Source organism: Ipomoea nil, unplaced genomic scaffold (assembly GCF_001879475.1).
Source record: "Ipomoea nil cultivar Tokyo-kokei standard unplaced genomic scaffold, Asagao_1.1 scaffold0317, whole genome shotgun sequence".
Classification (NCBI taxonomy): Eukaryota; Viridiplantae; Streptophyta; class Magnoliopsida; order Solanales; family Convolvulaceae; genus Ipomoea; species Ipomoea nil.
Window position 1 is genome coordinate 7,844,220 of NW_017616745.1, and position 14,824 is coordinate 7,859,043.

General features: G+C 40.9%; 1 protein-coding gene across 1 annotated transcript; it reads right to left on the reverse strand.

Moving 5' to 3' along the window:
* Positions 1 to 4,497: 4,497 nt before the first annotated feature.
* LOC109167042 lies at positions 4,498 to 8,692 on the reverse strand. Its single transcript, XM_019315947.1, has 5 exons — positions 8,411 to 8,692; positions 7,619 to 8,296; positions 6,526 to 7,559; positions 5,797 to 6,471; positions 4,498 to 5,530 (listed from the first exon to the last, which is right to left on the reverse strand). Exons 1-5 carry the CDS (start codon positions 8,690 to 8,692, stop codon positions 4,498 to 4,500), a joined length of 3,702 nt encoding a protein of 1,233 aa, XP_019171492.1.
* Between the last annotated feature and the right edge of the window lie 6,132 nt (positions 8,693 to 14,824).

Here is a 14,824-nt window from a genome sequence, read left to right on the forward strand (position 1 = left end):
TTGAAGACTTGGATTTGGATTTCCATCTTCAAATAGATAAGTATTTTATTTCATTGCAATTTTCTTATTTGCTTTTTATATTGCTTTGATTTTATGATAGGGATGTAGATTAGATTCATTGTGATGTGAACTTGAATTGGATGAGTAAGAGAGATAAGACTTAACTTCGATAATGTTTATTAACATGATTGAGTTCCGATTAGGAAGTGATTACGTAATCTAGACTCTCAAGGGAATAATTAACCTTCAGTTTTGAGAAAATGGAAGCATAGAATGTCGACTTTCTTCTGGTTAAAAGACATCCGTTATCAAGCAAATTGACTCTTTCTCTTATTCTCGATTTGGTTACATAGCTAGACTTAATCCAAGTTCATATTACCCTCCACATTTCTTATTATTATATTTGTTATTCATTTTACAATTGTGTTTATTTTGTTCTTCGCATCAACCAATCTTTATTGAGAGAAAGATTTCCATAAAAATATTGTTCACATTGTGCTTGAGAAACATAAGTTCTACATCTATTGTAATAAACCAGGGTCCTATTAATGCTAGCCAGATTGGTTTTTCATACGAGAGGGGTTTGAATTCTCGACCTCTTTTAAGCAATGAGAGTGCATGTTTACTCACGCCAATCAAGTTGGTTACAGACTCATAATGTGTTAATTGCATATACATACCATGTTAATTGTAGTAGGGACATAATTTATTACAGGCACACGATAAATTAGTATCAGGCACACAACTTAATATAGAGGACTGTGCGGACTAATTATGGGCACACGATAAATTAGTATCAGGCACACAACTTAATACACAAGAATACATGTAAACATCAAGTTTCGAACCCAGGCTCTATTAATTATAAACTTATGCACAAGAGATACAAATTATGGCACACGACATACAGACTAATGGCACTCGACTACATCAGTCCTTACGGTTCTCTATAATATAGTGGTCCTCATTTGAACTCAACTCTAATATATTAATTACAGTCACATAATTTGAATGTTGTTTTGGATCAGGCCACGGTATAAATTGATAGCTGACAGTGTGGGCTAAGCTTATATAGATTAGCACTAGAGAGATGATAATAATGTTCCAACAAGATCCATCGTTATATAATCGACCATGGTAAAAAAAAAAATGGCGCCGTTTCTTTTAATGAAATAAACGACAATTGTTACATTTTATGGCGCACCCTTTTTTTATTGATACGATAATAAAATTATAGTGTGTATAAAATGAAAATGAATAATATGTCTCGCATTTGAATAATGTTTATTGTCTCACTTTAGTGCATGGCTGGCGTTTTGGTTTTCGGTTCGATTTTTTCAATTTTGAAAAAATGAAACCATTCGGTTTCAAATTTTATTTCGATCCCACCAACCATAAAATTGCAATTCTTAGCGGTCCCCCTAGGAATTGAAATTCTACACTTTGTGGAATTGTAATTCCATGGATTTACAATTCTTGTTATTATTATTATACAATGACATTTTAGTCTTTATCTACTTCTTCCCTTCCAATTCAGGATCATTCTATTCTTGATTATACTACCAAACAATGTAATTTTAAGTATTGTGTACTCCATATTTTTAGTATTTGTGTAATGAAGTGTTTTGTTATTTTTTCAAAAAACTTGATGATTGCATAATCTTGTAATTTTTTAATATTTGTATATTGTTGTAAATAAATATATGTGGACATTACAAGATGAATTTGATAGGTGTTCATTTGGACTACTTTGTGATGTATATTTTGGTCAATTTCAGGTACGGGTTGCTTTAATATTGCTTGACTTGACCAATTGTGTGATCTGTTGTGTAGGAAGAAGTAAGTTTGGAAATACGCCAAGGTTTGAAGTAAAATAGGGCTAAATCCAGGACAATTTGGATTTAAATTGGACAAAGTAAGGTGAAGTGGCTAGATGGGGAGATGCGGTTGTCACGAAAGGCTTTCACTCACGTGAAGGGTGGCGTGAAACACAACTTCAGAAAGTGATTTCTACTATCACAAAGGATGTCACGCACTACATGAAAGACTTCATGAGACCAACTTCAAAATCCGGACTCTGCTTTAATGAAGGATGTTGTGGAAACAAACTTCATAGAGAAAGTCAAAGTTATCACGAGACCTGTCACGCTCGTGAGAGGCCTCGCAACATGCTAAATTCAAGAGCATAGTCACCCTAACTCGTCTTATTGAGTGAGTAATAAGTTATTGTTGCGATGAATTGCGGGACAAATCTCCTTTGGCAGAGAGCTAATTTTAATTAAGAAGTGGCTAAAATAATACAGCTTCTGCCAGAGGGAGAGTCGCCCAGTAATGCATCTTCACTACCTTGATTTTGATTTGATTTTGATATTTGCCGCTGTGCCATGGAGTCCTGGACGTAGAGAATCTATTTATAAGTGAAAGGAGGAGGAGAAGAAGAAAGATATATTTGCATTCTGTTGAAATTAAATTGATATACTCATCGTGTTGCAATAAAGATGTAATAATTGCATGTACTCATCCTAGAGAGGGAACAAAAATTACAAGAATATAACTTTAATTACAGTGCTGCAGGAAGGCTTTTTTTTTTTTTTTTTTTTTTTTTTTTTTTTTTTTTTAATAATAGTGATGAGGAAATTTAAAGTCACTATGCGAGTTGTATACGTGGTAAATCCTGTCTTGTGACTTTAGTCGGTAAAAGACCATAAAGAGTTAAACCAATTTAGAGAGTTTGTGATTACCAAGTCAACAGCTTGACCAACTTGGCTGAGTTATCCCCTTTACATCCTTGTTGTGATGTGTGTGCTGGATTCTGATATACACTTTTAAATTTTAATTTGAGTAGTAAAGTTTTCAAAATTATGTATTTTCTACTTAAAAATGTGACAATAATAATAATAATAATAATAATAATAATAATAATAATAATAATAATAATAGGAATAAGGGTCAAGTAGGTCACTCAACTGCACACTAAATTACAATTAGGCCATCAAACTCAAAAACAATGCAATTAGGTCCTTGAACAACACAAAATTATGCAATTAGGTCCAAAATAACCTGTTTACCTGGAAGAGCAGGTTACCGATTTTAAAAATAATTTAAAATAAAATAATTAATTAAAAATATTTTTTTTAAAAAAAACTTAATCTACTGATTCGTCTCCATGGCCGGAACCTACGTTTCCAGCCATGGAGACGAAGGGAGAAACTCCATGGCCGGAGAACACCAGCCATGGAGTTTCGTCTCCATGGCCGGTGGTCTCCGCCGTGGAGACGAAACTCCATGGCCGGTGGTCTCCGGCCATGGAGACGAAACTCCATGGCCGGTGGTCTCCGGCCATGGAGTTCCTCCCTTCGTCTCCATGGCTGGAGACGTAGGTTCCGGCCATGGAGACGAATCAGTAGATTAGTTTTTTTTTTTTTTTTTTTTTTTTTTTTTTTTTTTTTTTTTTAAATTTGATTGAAAGTTTAATTTTTTTGAAAAGAGCCTGCGCGGCATTTATTGAAAGTATGCTGAAATAGTGTCTGGCGGACCATTGTCCGAGTACATCGGTGCTGAATAACTAAAGGCCGAAGTGGCTAAAATGTGTGCTAAACGATTATCTGATCTAGGAACATAATTAACTGAAACATAATTAAAGGAAACCATCCGGTTTCTGCAGGCATCAATGGCATAGCCGAGGTACGAACGTGGTGTACCCTTTGCTTGTGACAAGTACTGTTGTAGTGACAAACAATCCGTTAGTATGTCTACCGACCTCTCTCCACGATCCCATAACCAAGATAGTACTTCCTTGCACGCAATTGCTTCTGCCATAAACGGGGAGAAACAGTTTACCAAAGGCGCCTGTAGAGCTGTGATATACAATCCCTGTTCGTCTAGTAGTATTGCCCCAACAGCGGCTTTACTTGTGGCATGGACAAAGGCTGCATCAATGTAGCATTTCTTCCGTGAGAGGGCAGCCGTGTGGATTGTGGGCGGTATGTGCGCATGCGGCAGTGCCGTTTCCTGCCGCTGCTCGGCAGTTGCCGTGGTGGATCCACGCTGAGCATGCAGGCGTTGCGGGCGGTCCGGGTGTGCAATTCGCCACGCCCGGATCGCTGCGGCTACGGTTGCAATTATCCTTTGTGGTCTGGGCAAGTATGCATCCCACACAGCTCCATTCCTTGCTCGCCATATATAGTATAGCAGGCCTACTGCATAAATAATTCCATCATCATCTAGAATATTTAATACTTCATTAAACCAAACATGAAAAATATCTGTGATAGTATTGGGGATTGGAAGGTGAGATTGTGCCCAAATGTTCCTTGTATAATCACATTCAACCAAAGAGTGCATAACATTCTCATGCATAATCCCACACATAGCACATGTTGGGCTAATCTCCACTCTCTTTATAATGAGGTTCGTTGTGGTGGGCAATATATTATTCAAGGCTCTCCATAAGAAAGTTTTCCATCTCGGGGGTACTTTGAGTTTCCATAATTTGGGTCATTTATCAAACATTCCTGTGGTGTGTACATAATCTCCCACCACTTGCCTGTAGCCGCTTTTTACCGAGTATTCTCCGGTTACATCACCATGCCAATACCACATATCCTCATAGTCTGGTGACACAGGTATTTTCAATATTCGCATCACATCCTCCGGAATAAAAATATCATTTAAAATTTCATGGTCCCAGGTCGCCGTCTCCTGGTCTATTAATCCCATCACAGTTGCCTGCGCCAAATATGGTGGTTTGTCAGTGATTATTTCCGCATTATTATCATCCTGGAGCCATGGATGCTCCCATATAAGAGTTTCTTTTCCATTCCCAATTCTGCGTCTGACACCCCCACAAACTAATTCCTGTGCCGCCATAATACTACGCCAGCAGTAACTTGGATTATTCCCCACAGAAGCATCAAAGAAAGTCCCCTTAGGATAATACCTGGCTTTATATATTTTAGAAACTAGCGTTTCAGGTTTGGTGAGCAAACGCCAGGCCTGCTTTCCCAACATAGCTAAATTAAAGGCATGCAACTCCTTAAAGCCCAATCCTCCATATTTCTTGGGGATGCATAATTTATCCCATGCCTTCCAATGGATGCCCTGATCATCCTTAGCTCTCCACCAGTAACGATTCATAGCTCTCTCAATGGCCGTGCAAGTATTCAAAGGTAGTAAAAAGACACTCATAGAAAAGGTGGGCATAGACTGTGCCACACTTTTCAATAAGACCTCCTTACCTGCCTGTGAAAGCAGTTTTTTATTCCAGGACCCAATCCGCTGCCTGATCTTGTCATCAATGTAAGAGAATACTGCTCTCCTATTCCTGCCCACAAACGATGGAAGTCCTAAATACTTCCCAAAATTCGGCGCCTGAACCACTCCCAATATATCGGCAACCTCCCCTCTCTGCTCATCCCGCGTATTCTTACTATAGCAAATACTTGACTTATAGTAATTCACTGCTTGCCCAGACATTTCCTCATAAGCCGCTAAACACTGTTTTACCACACTGGCTTCCTGCGCTGTTGCTCTAAAAAAGAGTAAGCTGTCATCTGCAAAAAACAAGTGGGATATAGGGGGGCTCCCCTAGCTACTCTGCACCCATGTAGATCTCCTCTCAATTGTGCCTGCTGTAATAGCAATGAAAGTCCCTCCGCACAAATAATAAAGAGATAAGGTGACAGTGGGTCACCCTGTCTCAATCCACGGGTCGGCATGATCTGGTCACTACAAGTCCCACCAATCTGAATAGTATACGAAACTGAGGTCACACACAACATTATCAAATCCACCCACCTTTCATCAAAACCCAATGCTAACATCATACTACGCAAGAATGGCCACTCCATTCGATCATAGGCTTTTGCCATATCCAGTTTCAAAGCCCCCCATCCTGTGATTCCACATTGTTTTCTGTTCAAAAAATGCCCCACCTCTGCAGCAATCAAAATATTATCCGTTATTAGCCTGTCAGAAATAAAAGCACTTTGGGTGTCAGATATAATACCTCCCATAAGTGGTTTCATCCTGGCAGTTATAACCTTAGCCATAATCCTGTACACCACGTTACTCAGTGCTATAGGTCTGTAATCCGAGACCATCTCTGGGGTTTTCTTCTTAGGGATCAATATTATATTCGTATCATTCAGGCGAGCTGGAAACGAGCGATTATTAAGACAATCCACAATATATGCTGATACATCACCACCCACTACATCCCAGAAGTGCTGGTAGAAACCTGGATTCATTCCATCCGGTCCTGGTGCTTTGTTAGGAAACATTGAAAACAGAGCACTCTTAACCTCACTAGCATCAAAGGGCCGCAATAACAACTCATTCTGAACCTGTGTTACCCGAGAGGCTATATTTCCAAAGAAATCCCCACTATCACTTGGAGGGCCAGATGTAAAGATAGTCTTATAATAATTGTAGATAACATTCCTCATGGCATCACCCTCCACCCAATCCCCACTATCATTCATAACTTTTAAAATAGTATTCTTTTTCTTGCGATGAGATGCATACCTGTGGTAGTATTTTGTGTTAGCATCCGCGTTCTTAAGCCAATGCTGCTTGGCCCTCTGCCTCCAGTATGTATCCTCCTGGGCCTCAATACGACATAGGCACTCCTCCAAACGTTGGAACTCAGCTAAAGAGCTCGGATCATTACACCCCCTGAGGCGCAATTGCTCCTTCCGCAGGTTTCTGATCCGTTCCCCAAACTTATGAAAACGCTCTCCTCCCCAACGCGACAATCGATTTCCACAAATAGAGATACATTCCTGCAATCCCCTACCAGCACCTTCATCCCACGCCTTCTCCACCACATCCCTACATCCTTCATCATGCAGCCATGCCATCTCAAAACGGAACCCTCTTCTCAGACCACCCATCCTTTCCCGAAGATTCAGAATCCCAAGGAAAAGAGCGGAATGATCTAACTTTCGGGTCAATATATTTTGCACACTAGCATCCGGCACAATGTCACGCCAACTCTGACTAGTCAAAACCTTGTCCAATCTTTCTTCAATCCAATTCGGTGTGCCTTTTCCTTTTTCCCAGGTAAATGGATATCCCATCATTGGCATCTGCGCTAATCCACACTCCTCTATAGTCTCACCAAATCCATGCAATAAGCTCAGAGGATGGGGGTTTCCACCTCGTTTCTCAGCTTGATAAAGTAAATCATTAAAATCACCAATCATCACCCACGGTAGATTCGATTTGCCAGCTAAGGTACGAATAAGATCCCACGAATCTCTCCTTTGACCCCTCTGTGAAAAACCATAAAAGCCAGTCATTCTCCACTTCTCAAACCCCGGCATAGTCACCTCAACATCCACATAGTTTGTAGAGTAACTAATCAATCTCGCTGTATTATTCGTTCTCCACAATAGAGCAATTCCACCACTCAAACCAGAACTATTAGTACAAAAAAGGCCATCAAAACCAAGCTTAACCCGAAGACGCTCCGCATGATCACGATCAACCTTGGTTTCTATGAGAAATACAAAGTCGGGTTTCTTCGAGGACACCATGCCCTCAATCTCGCGAACTGTCTGTGGATTACCCAAGCCACGACAGTTCCAACTTATGGTACTCATTGGGACCGGCGGACCTGATCCACAGGTCCCGCCAAAAAAGATTCAGAATCAACAACCATGTCTCCATTCACAGCATTCACCTCCCCTCTGTCCGTCCTCCTCCTTTTGGGATCTACCCGAACTCCCACGCCCTCACCCCCAACGCCCTCACCGCCCATCCCCTCCACATCTCCAGCATCCGAACCCACCCTACCCGTGGCCGTAGCCCCCTCCACCCGAGACAGTCCACCCCTCCCAACCCCAGCAGCCACCGCCATTCCCCCTCCCTCACTCCCATAGCCAATCTCACGCCTCCTCTCTTGGCCTAGTTGAAACCATTTTTCCCCCAATGTCTTCGCCGGACCCGTACCCCCCGCCCTCATCGACACACCAAACGGATATTGTTCCGGTCGTAACAACGAACGGCGAGCTTGCAAGCAAAATTTATCCGTGTGGCCCATCTTTCCACAGAAAAAGCAAAACATGTGGAGGCGCTCATATTTAAAATTTATCCATGTCCAGGAACCATCTCTCAGAATCATCTTCATTCGTCGCTTTAGAGGATTTGAGACATCGTGGGTGACTCTAACCCTATAGAAGGAAGTCCATTGCCTCTCAAAATTTCGTTCATCATAGCGCAAGAAAACCCCAACATAATCCCCAATTCTCTCCAGCACTTTAGCCGTACGGTATCCCTGTGGAATGTCCGAAACCTGTACCCATAAGTCCACCGTATTCAGACTAACCTGTAACGGATCTTCACCCTCCTTCAGGACTTGGCATAGCAGCGTCGCATTCTCAAACGCCTAAGGTCCCTCATCGATAACCCGTCTCATGTCCAGTTCATCAAAGAAGGTAAACAAGAACAAATTGGCCTGCACATCCGTTATCTCAATGCCCATCAGAGGCTTCCATGCCGAAGCCATAACGTGTTTCATGACCTCGGTCTTGAGGTTCCGATCCGTCAGAAAACGACCTACAATGGTCCAAGTCGACTTCGCCGCCGGTAGAGCTTGGACGCCGAACTCCTCATCCTCGAAGCGGATTCCCTGTTCTTCATCGTCCAGGGTGATGTCCGCTGTGTGTGTTATGATATCCTGCACGTCCATCGGAGATCAGCAGCACTTCGCCGTTCGTCGTCAACCTTCGCATGCACTCTTTGCCGAAACCCTAGATCGCAGGGGGGAAGATAGGGAAACCCTAGGTCGCAGGGAGATATCTGGATATTTAGAATTACTTAATTAACTAAAATTTGTATTACATTGACTGACAATGGATTGTCCCCCATTAATAATGGCAAGTTTGTGATTACAGAATAATCTCGATTGAAAGTTTAATTAATTATTTTATTTTAAATTATTTTTTAAATTGGTAACCTGCTCTTCTAGGTAAACAGGTCATTTTGGACCTAATTGTATTATTTTGTGTTGTTCAGGGACCCAATTGTATTATTTTTGAGTTCGATGGCCTAATTATAATTTTGGTGTACAGTTGAGTGGCCTATTTGACTCTTATTCCTTAATATTATTATTATAAGGAAACTGACAATTTATCTATAAATTATCATAAAATATTTTTTTTTGTCCAACAAGTATATACTCTTTGTGACTTTTCATCAATCAATGGTCTGCGAAATAGTCTCTATTTTTAGTTTTATTTTTTATTTTTTATTTTTTTTATTTATTACAGTAAGTTAATTAAAAACTTCAATTTGTAGATAATTGAGGGACAAAAAAAAAAAGAAGAAGAAAGAAGCAATTCTATAGACAAAGAGTGACGTAAAGCAATTCTATAAACAAACTCACATGAGAGACATATTCTAACAAACAAACAAAAAAAAAAAAAACAAAAAAAAAAAAAACTAATCTCAACCATCTATTTGTAAAAATCTAATAGATTTGATATGATGCAATTTGAAAATAAAACTAACATTCTAGTATTTTTCTCAAACTTTTTAACAGTATAGAATGCATTTCTGAATAAACCCCAAACCTAAATTGTAACACCCCCAAACAAGACCTATATAAAAGCCTTAAACACATGCAGATTAAGCGACAAAACTAGCACAGCGGAAGATAAAAACGAAACTGGATAAAAAGAAATTCAACGGGGTGTCACGCCACGTCTACCAAACACGGTAAACGCTACGGCAAACAATCTGCAAGTGTACATCTATCCCAAACATCAGTCTGTTGGTCCCGATAGATTGTGTGGTGAGTCTAGAGGGGGGGGGGGGGGGGTGAATAGACTCTCGTTTTTTTTTCGTTTTTAAAAGAAAAACCCTGACAACACTTTTGAGTAAGATAAGCACAGCGGAAAGATTATAAAGGGAGGGTTGCACGAGTTTGATAAAATGTTAAGAGGAGTGATGAAAAAGATGATATGCAAGCAGTAAAATAAAGCAATAAGTAAAGAGAAGAGAGAGACGAGATTTTATAGTGGTTCGACCAAACGTTGCCTACTTCCACTCTTCTTCCACAACTGCTGGAAGGATTGCACTATCACTCTTTAGTACAATTACACAAAGACTTCCTTGATCACTAAGCCGGACAGCCTTTGAAGGTTTTTCAACTCCGAGAGTGTACTCCGCCTCTATCAACTTCTTCTCCTAAGTTGAGGTTGGTAAGAAAGTATTTCTTGATTCCTCCAACTGTGAAGTCTTGATGGTGTGGGATGATTGCTTCAAGAGTGCAAGACTTCTTTCAAGATGTAAGGTAGTGATGGATGATCTACTTCAAATGCCTTAACACCTTAAGTAACTGGTTCGCAAAAAGCTTTGAGATTGTTAACTTTGCAAGGACTTTTTGCAAGAGAGTGAGTAGAGTGATAATGAACCAGCACCTTCTTAGTTGATGAAGGTTGGTTTATATAGGTGATGAAAATTCATCCGTTGGAGGGAGATGAATTTTTCGAACCTTTTATCTGTTGGATAAGGACCATGGAGCCTCATGCATTTAATGCTCCATTGATGGGTTTGTACTATGTAGCCGTTGAAGGTATGGAGGATTTGATGGCTTTTGTCTTTTAGCTCCAGAGATAGTACAGCTTCATTAAATGCTCTTTGGAGAGCGTGTCCCATGAGTTGAGGTCCTTATTGTCCTAGGATGTTGTCAAATCAGACTGGTAGAACATTCTTCTTGTTGATGAGAAGAAGAATACTTGTTGAGAAAGTCTTGAAAAGAACTGTCTTCTTAATGACAACTCCTTCTTTCGTTGCTGTGGAGTCTTCTTTCGTCTTGATCAGCCTATCTTCTATTCATAACTCTTTTCGTGTGTTTGTTCTAGCTTAACACGAATTACATATGAGTTATGGCAACTTTCGTCTAGAACGAAAGTAGCGATACAAGAAAAACGTAAGAGTTAGGGGTCTACTTTCTACATTACATTGGTATCATCAAAATCCTATACTCTTCTTATAAGGCTGAGAAAGTGCTCCTCAAGGATAATTCTATTAATAACACAGCCATTATCGAGAGTTTACAAGAATTTTCTACGAAGAAGCAGCAGAAATAAAGACAAGGACTTTTTAACTCAGACAAGTGACACGAGATGTGTGACAATGAGAGTTTCATAGATATTCAGATAAAGTCATTACAAAAACTCTGTCAAAAGAAATAAAAACAAAGGATAACTTACATTTCTAAAAGATTCAGCCTTTGCTGAGCTTCCTTCTTTCTTTCTTGATTGTCCTTCTCTTTCTGTCTTCTTTGTGTTCTCTCGTAGTCTATCTTCTCGTTGATTCTTGTTCTGAAAGTCCTGATTGGATTGTTTCTGACGAGTTCTTCATATCCTCCTTTGATGTTTAGACTCGTGTAATTGTTGTAGGCTTCTCGAATGTTGTTGCCTTCCACTATTCCAGACTTCCACCAGGAGATCAGTTCAAACGAATTCATTCCTTCTTGATAGCTCTTGCCTGACTCTTTATGCACTTTGAAAGCTGCATTGAGCATGACATTTTGAGGAGAGTCTTTGGTTACATTTGATAGATCTTCGATGAGATTCTTAATCCTTTATCTTTCTCTAGCTTCATCATCTCTTCTCCTGATCTCTTCATCGTGTTTTTCCCACAACTCCTTGTTTTGTCTTTTAATCCTTTCGTTCTGAGTGCTCATGTAGTTTTGCCTTGTGTGGTTGTCTTTCTTCTTCAACAATATAGGATTGTTGCAACCTTCAAATCTTTTACCGCTTCCTTCTTCGTATGGGACATAGTCCACGAAGTTTCCAATGCCATCCATGGTGACTGAGGTATTTTTCATGAGCCTTTGTCTTAGTCTTACTTGATCTCTTCTTGACAGTCCTGTGAAGAAATATTTGGCTTCAGAGCCGAAAGATTGTCGAGCCTTGTGAGGTCTGTCTTGAGTGCGACCATGGCGTCTTTGATCATGGGACTGTCCACGAGACTTAGGAGGTGGATGAGAGGGATTTTTGTGACCCGAGACTTTGTGAGGAGAGACTCGCTTTTCCGAAGATCTTTCTTTCGTGTTATCCCTTCTTGGTTGGTTGTCATCATCCTTATCTCTGTCATCATCCCTATTTTCCCCCTTTTTGGCATCATCAGCGCAGGCAGAAGGAGGTACAGAGGGGATTTGGCTGATTGCAAGCAGGATGTCTTGAGCATATCCCAGAATTTGAAGAGCATATTCACCAAGTTGATAGGAATTGTCTTGATAAGTGTCAATCTTGGTACAGGCTAGGTCAACACGTTCCTTGAGGCCGTAATGAGAATGCTTAATCTCGTGTTGCTGCCTAGCGACTTTGTTTGAACTCTCTTCAAGATCAGAAACTCTTTTCACCAATTGCTTAAGAGTTTTGTCGTGAGGAGGATTCGGTTGCTGTGGTTGAGATTGTACATCAAGGAGTAGATTGACTTTTTCACACAGGTCATTCAATACTCTCGTGTCCTTCTCCCTTAGGGCGAGATATTGCTTGTGAATCAGTTCAGCTGAATGAACAGTTTCTCGCATGAGGTTCATAATGGTCCGTGGGGACTCAGCGATAGAATCGTCCTCAATGTGTGTTGGAGAAGAGTTTCTGTGTTCATCATGATGTGGTGCTTCCGGATTTTCACCATGCATCGAGTGGCCATGTTCAGGTGAGGCTTCCTTTCTGTCCTCATGAGCTGGAAGATTATGTTGTTGTTGTACAGATTCGTTCAGATGCGGAATGATAGCACGAGACGAGTGAACTGGATTTTTACTGGATGCTTCATCCGAGTCTTCGTCTTCAGATGGTATTTTCAAGAGAGGTGGTCTTTGTGGACAGTGAGCATAGTCCGTTTCGACCAAGATAGTGTGGCTATCTTCTGGTTCTTCTTCTTCAGCACCTTCTCCTCCTTGATGATTATTGTTATCATCATTATCATCATCATCAGTATCATCAGTATCACTGTTGTCGTCTTCTGTTTCATCATCATTGTTCTCGTCTTCATTTTCTTCTTCATCCTCTTCTTCGATTTCGTTGCCATGAACATCTTTCGTTCCACTAGCACTGCCTTTGGGATCTCGAGGATGATCTTCTGCCATTTTGGCTTTAATTTTGGATAGCAGCATGATGTAGCGGAGTTGTTTCAATTCGGCTTCAGTTGCTGGATCCATGGGAGGTTTATGAAGAGGAACTACCAAGGGAGCTTTGTCCTTCCCGAGAGATCGATGAGTTATTCTATAAGAGTACACTCGGTGGATCTCCTCAATTCGCACAGCCCTTGTGACGTCCTGAGTTTCAAGCCATTGAAGTGCGAATTCCTCTTCGTCGATCATGGCTTCAAAAGTTTCGAGAAAGGTTCTGAGAGGTGCCGTGCGCCACTTGTGCCATTGTAGAACTCGATTGTAATCTCTTTCAATCGATTCTCTGAGAGATTTATCGAGGGTGTACCGGTCTAGAGAAGATTGACGAGCAGATGGTTTCGGGACAAATGATGTTTGAGCAGCTGTCATCTCGTCTACTAGTGCAGGTTCTTGTGTCAGAATTACCTGCTCTGCAATAGTAGGTTCTTGTGGAAGAGATTGAGCATCATTTGGAGCATCAGAAGCTGCTTTCGGGATGTCTTCTGAAGAGCCCGGCTCTTGTGGAAGACTTTGACATCTTTCCTCCATTTCTACAGTAGCAGGTTCTTGTGTCAACTCTCGTAGGAGTTGCTCTGCTAAGGTAGGTTCTTGTGGATGGGGAACAGGAGATGCATTCGGATTGATGGATTTGTGAGCAACGGGACTTCTTTCGGGCAGAGAAGTTTTCAGTTCCCCTCAGAGGTAGCTACTTTCGGGATGTCTTCCCCCTGTGATGTTGCTCCTTTTGATAAGGGTTCCCGGTTTTGAGCAGGTCTCATTCGACTTCGCTTGCTTAGACGAGTGAGAGGTTGATCATCATCATCTTCAGAGGAGTTCTGCACGATCAAAGTTTCGAGAGGAGGATCACCTTTCGTCTTTGGTTGGGAGATGATCGTCTTTTGAGTCTTAACCCGAGAAGAGGATTTTTCTTGTTTCTGCCGTTTTGGTTTTGGTTGAGCTTCTTCGTCTGCTTTGGGGGTTTTTAACTTTTGTTTGGACATCCCTTTGGGTAGATTGGGCTCAAGAGGAATGCCCAATTCCAACGCCTTCTGTTTGTCATATCCAGATGGTTTTTGCTTCATGTGACAGACCTTTTGACCAGGTGGAGCACCAGCACGTAGAATCACTCCTTTTGTGGCAAGAAGATGGCTTATAATGAAACCGAAGCCCATCTTCTTTGTAATGTCACCAAGACTCCTGCGATGGTATGTGATGGTGTGGGCGATGTTGTTGAATACTATTCTGGACCAATCAACCTTATGCTCATGAAGGAAGGCATGCAGCATTTTCAGCTTTTCCCTTGTGACATCATCTGTGCCAGAAGTCTTGTGGTCCACAATCTTGTTGAAGATGTCTACTGCAAACTCATGATCCAACCGGAACCATTTTTTCTTGAGGGGCCAGAAAATATCATCTTTGGAAGGGGCCTCCTTGTGTCGTATGGATTCATAGAAATCCTCCGGATCTAGATGATAATATACCAGGTTGGATTTGTAGGACTCATCTCGTCTGGGAAACCCAAAAGTTGATCGAATATCCTCAGCAGTAAACACAATGTGATGTTTATTAACTCTTGAAGTTATGCTCGAGAAATCAGAAGCCACATACGCATTCAAATAAAACTGAGTAACGTCAAGAGGGTACCATTCATCATAGTGGTGAGTTACTAAACCATATAAACCTGTTTCTAGCAAAAGA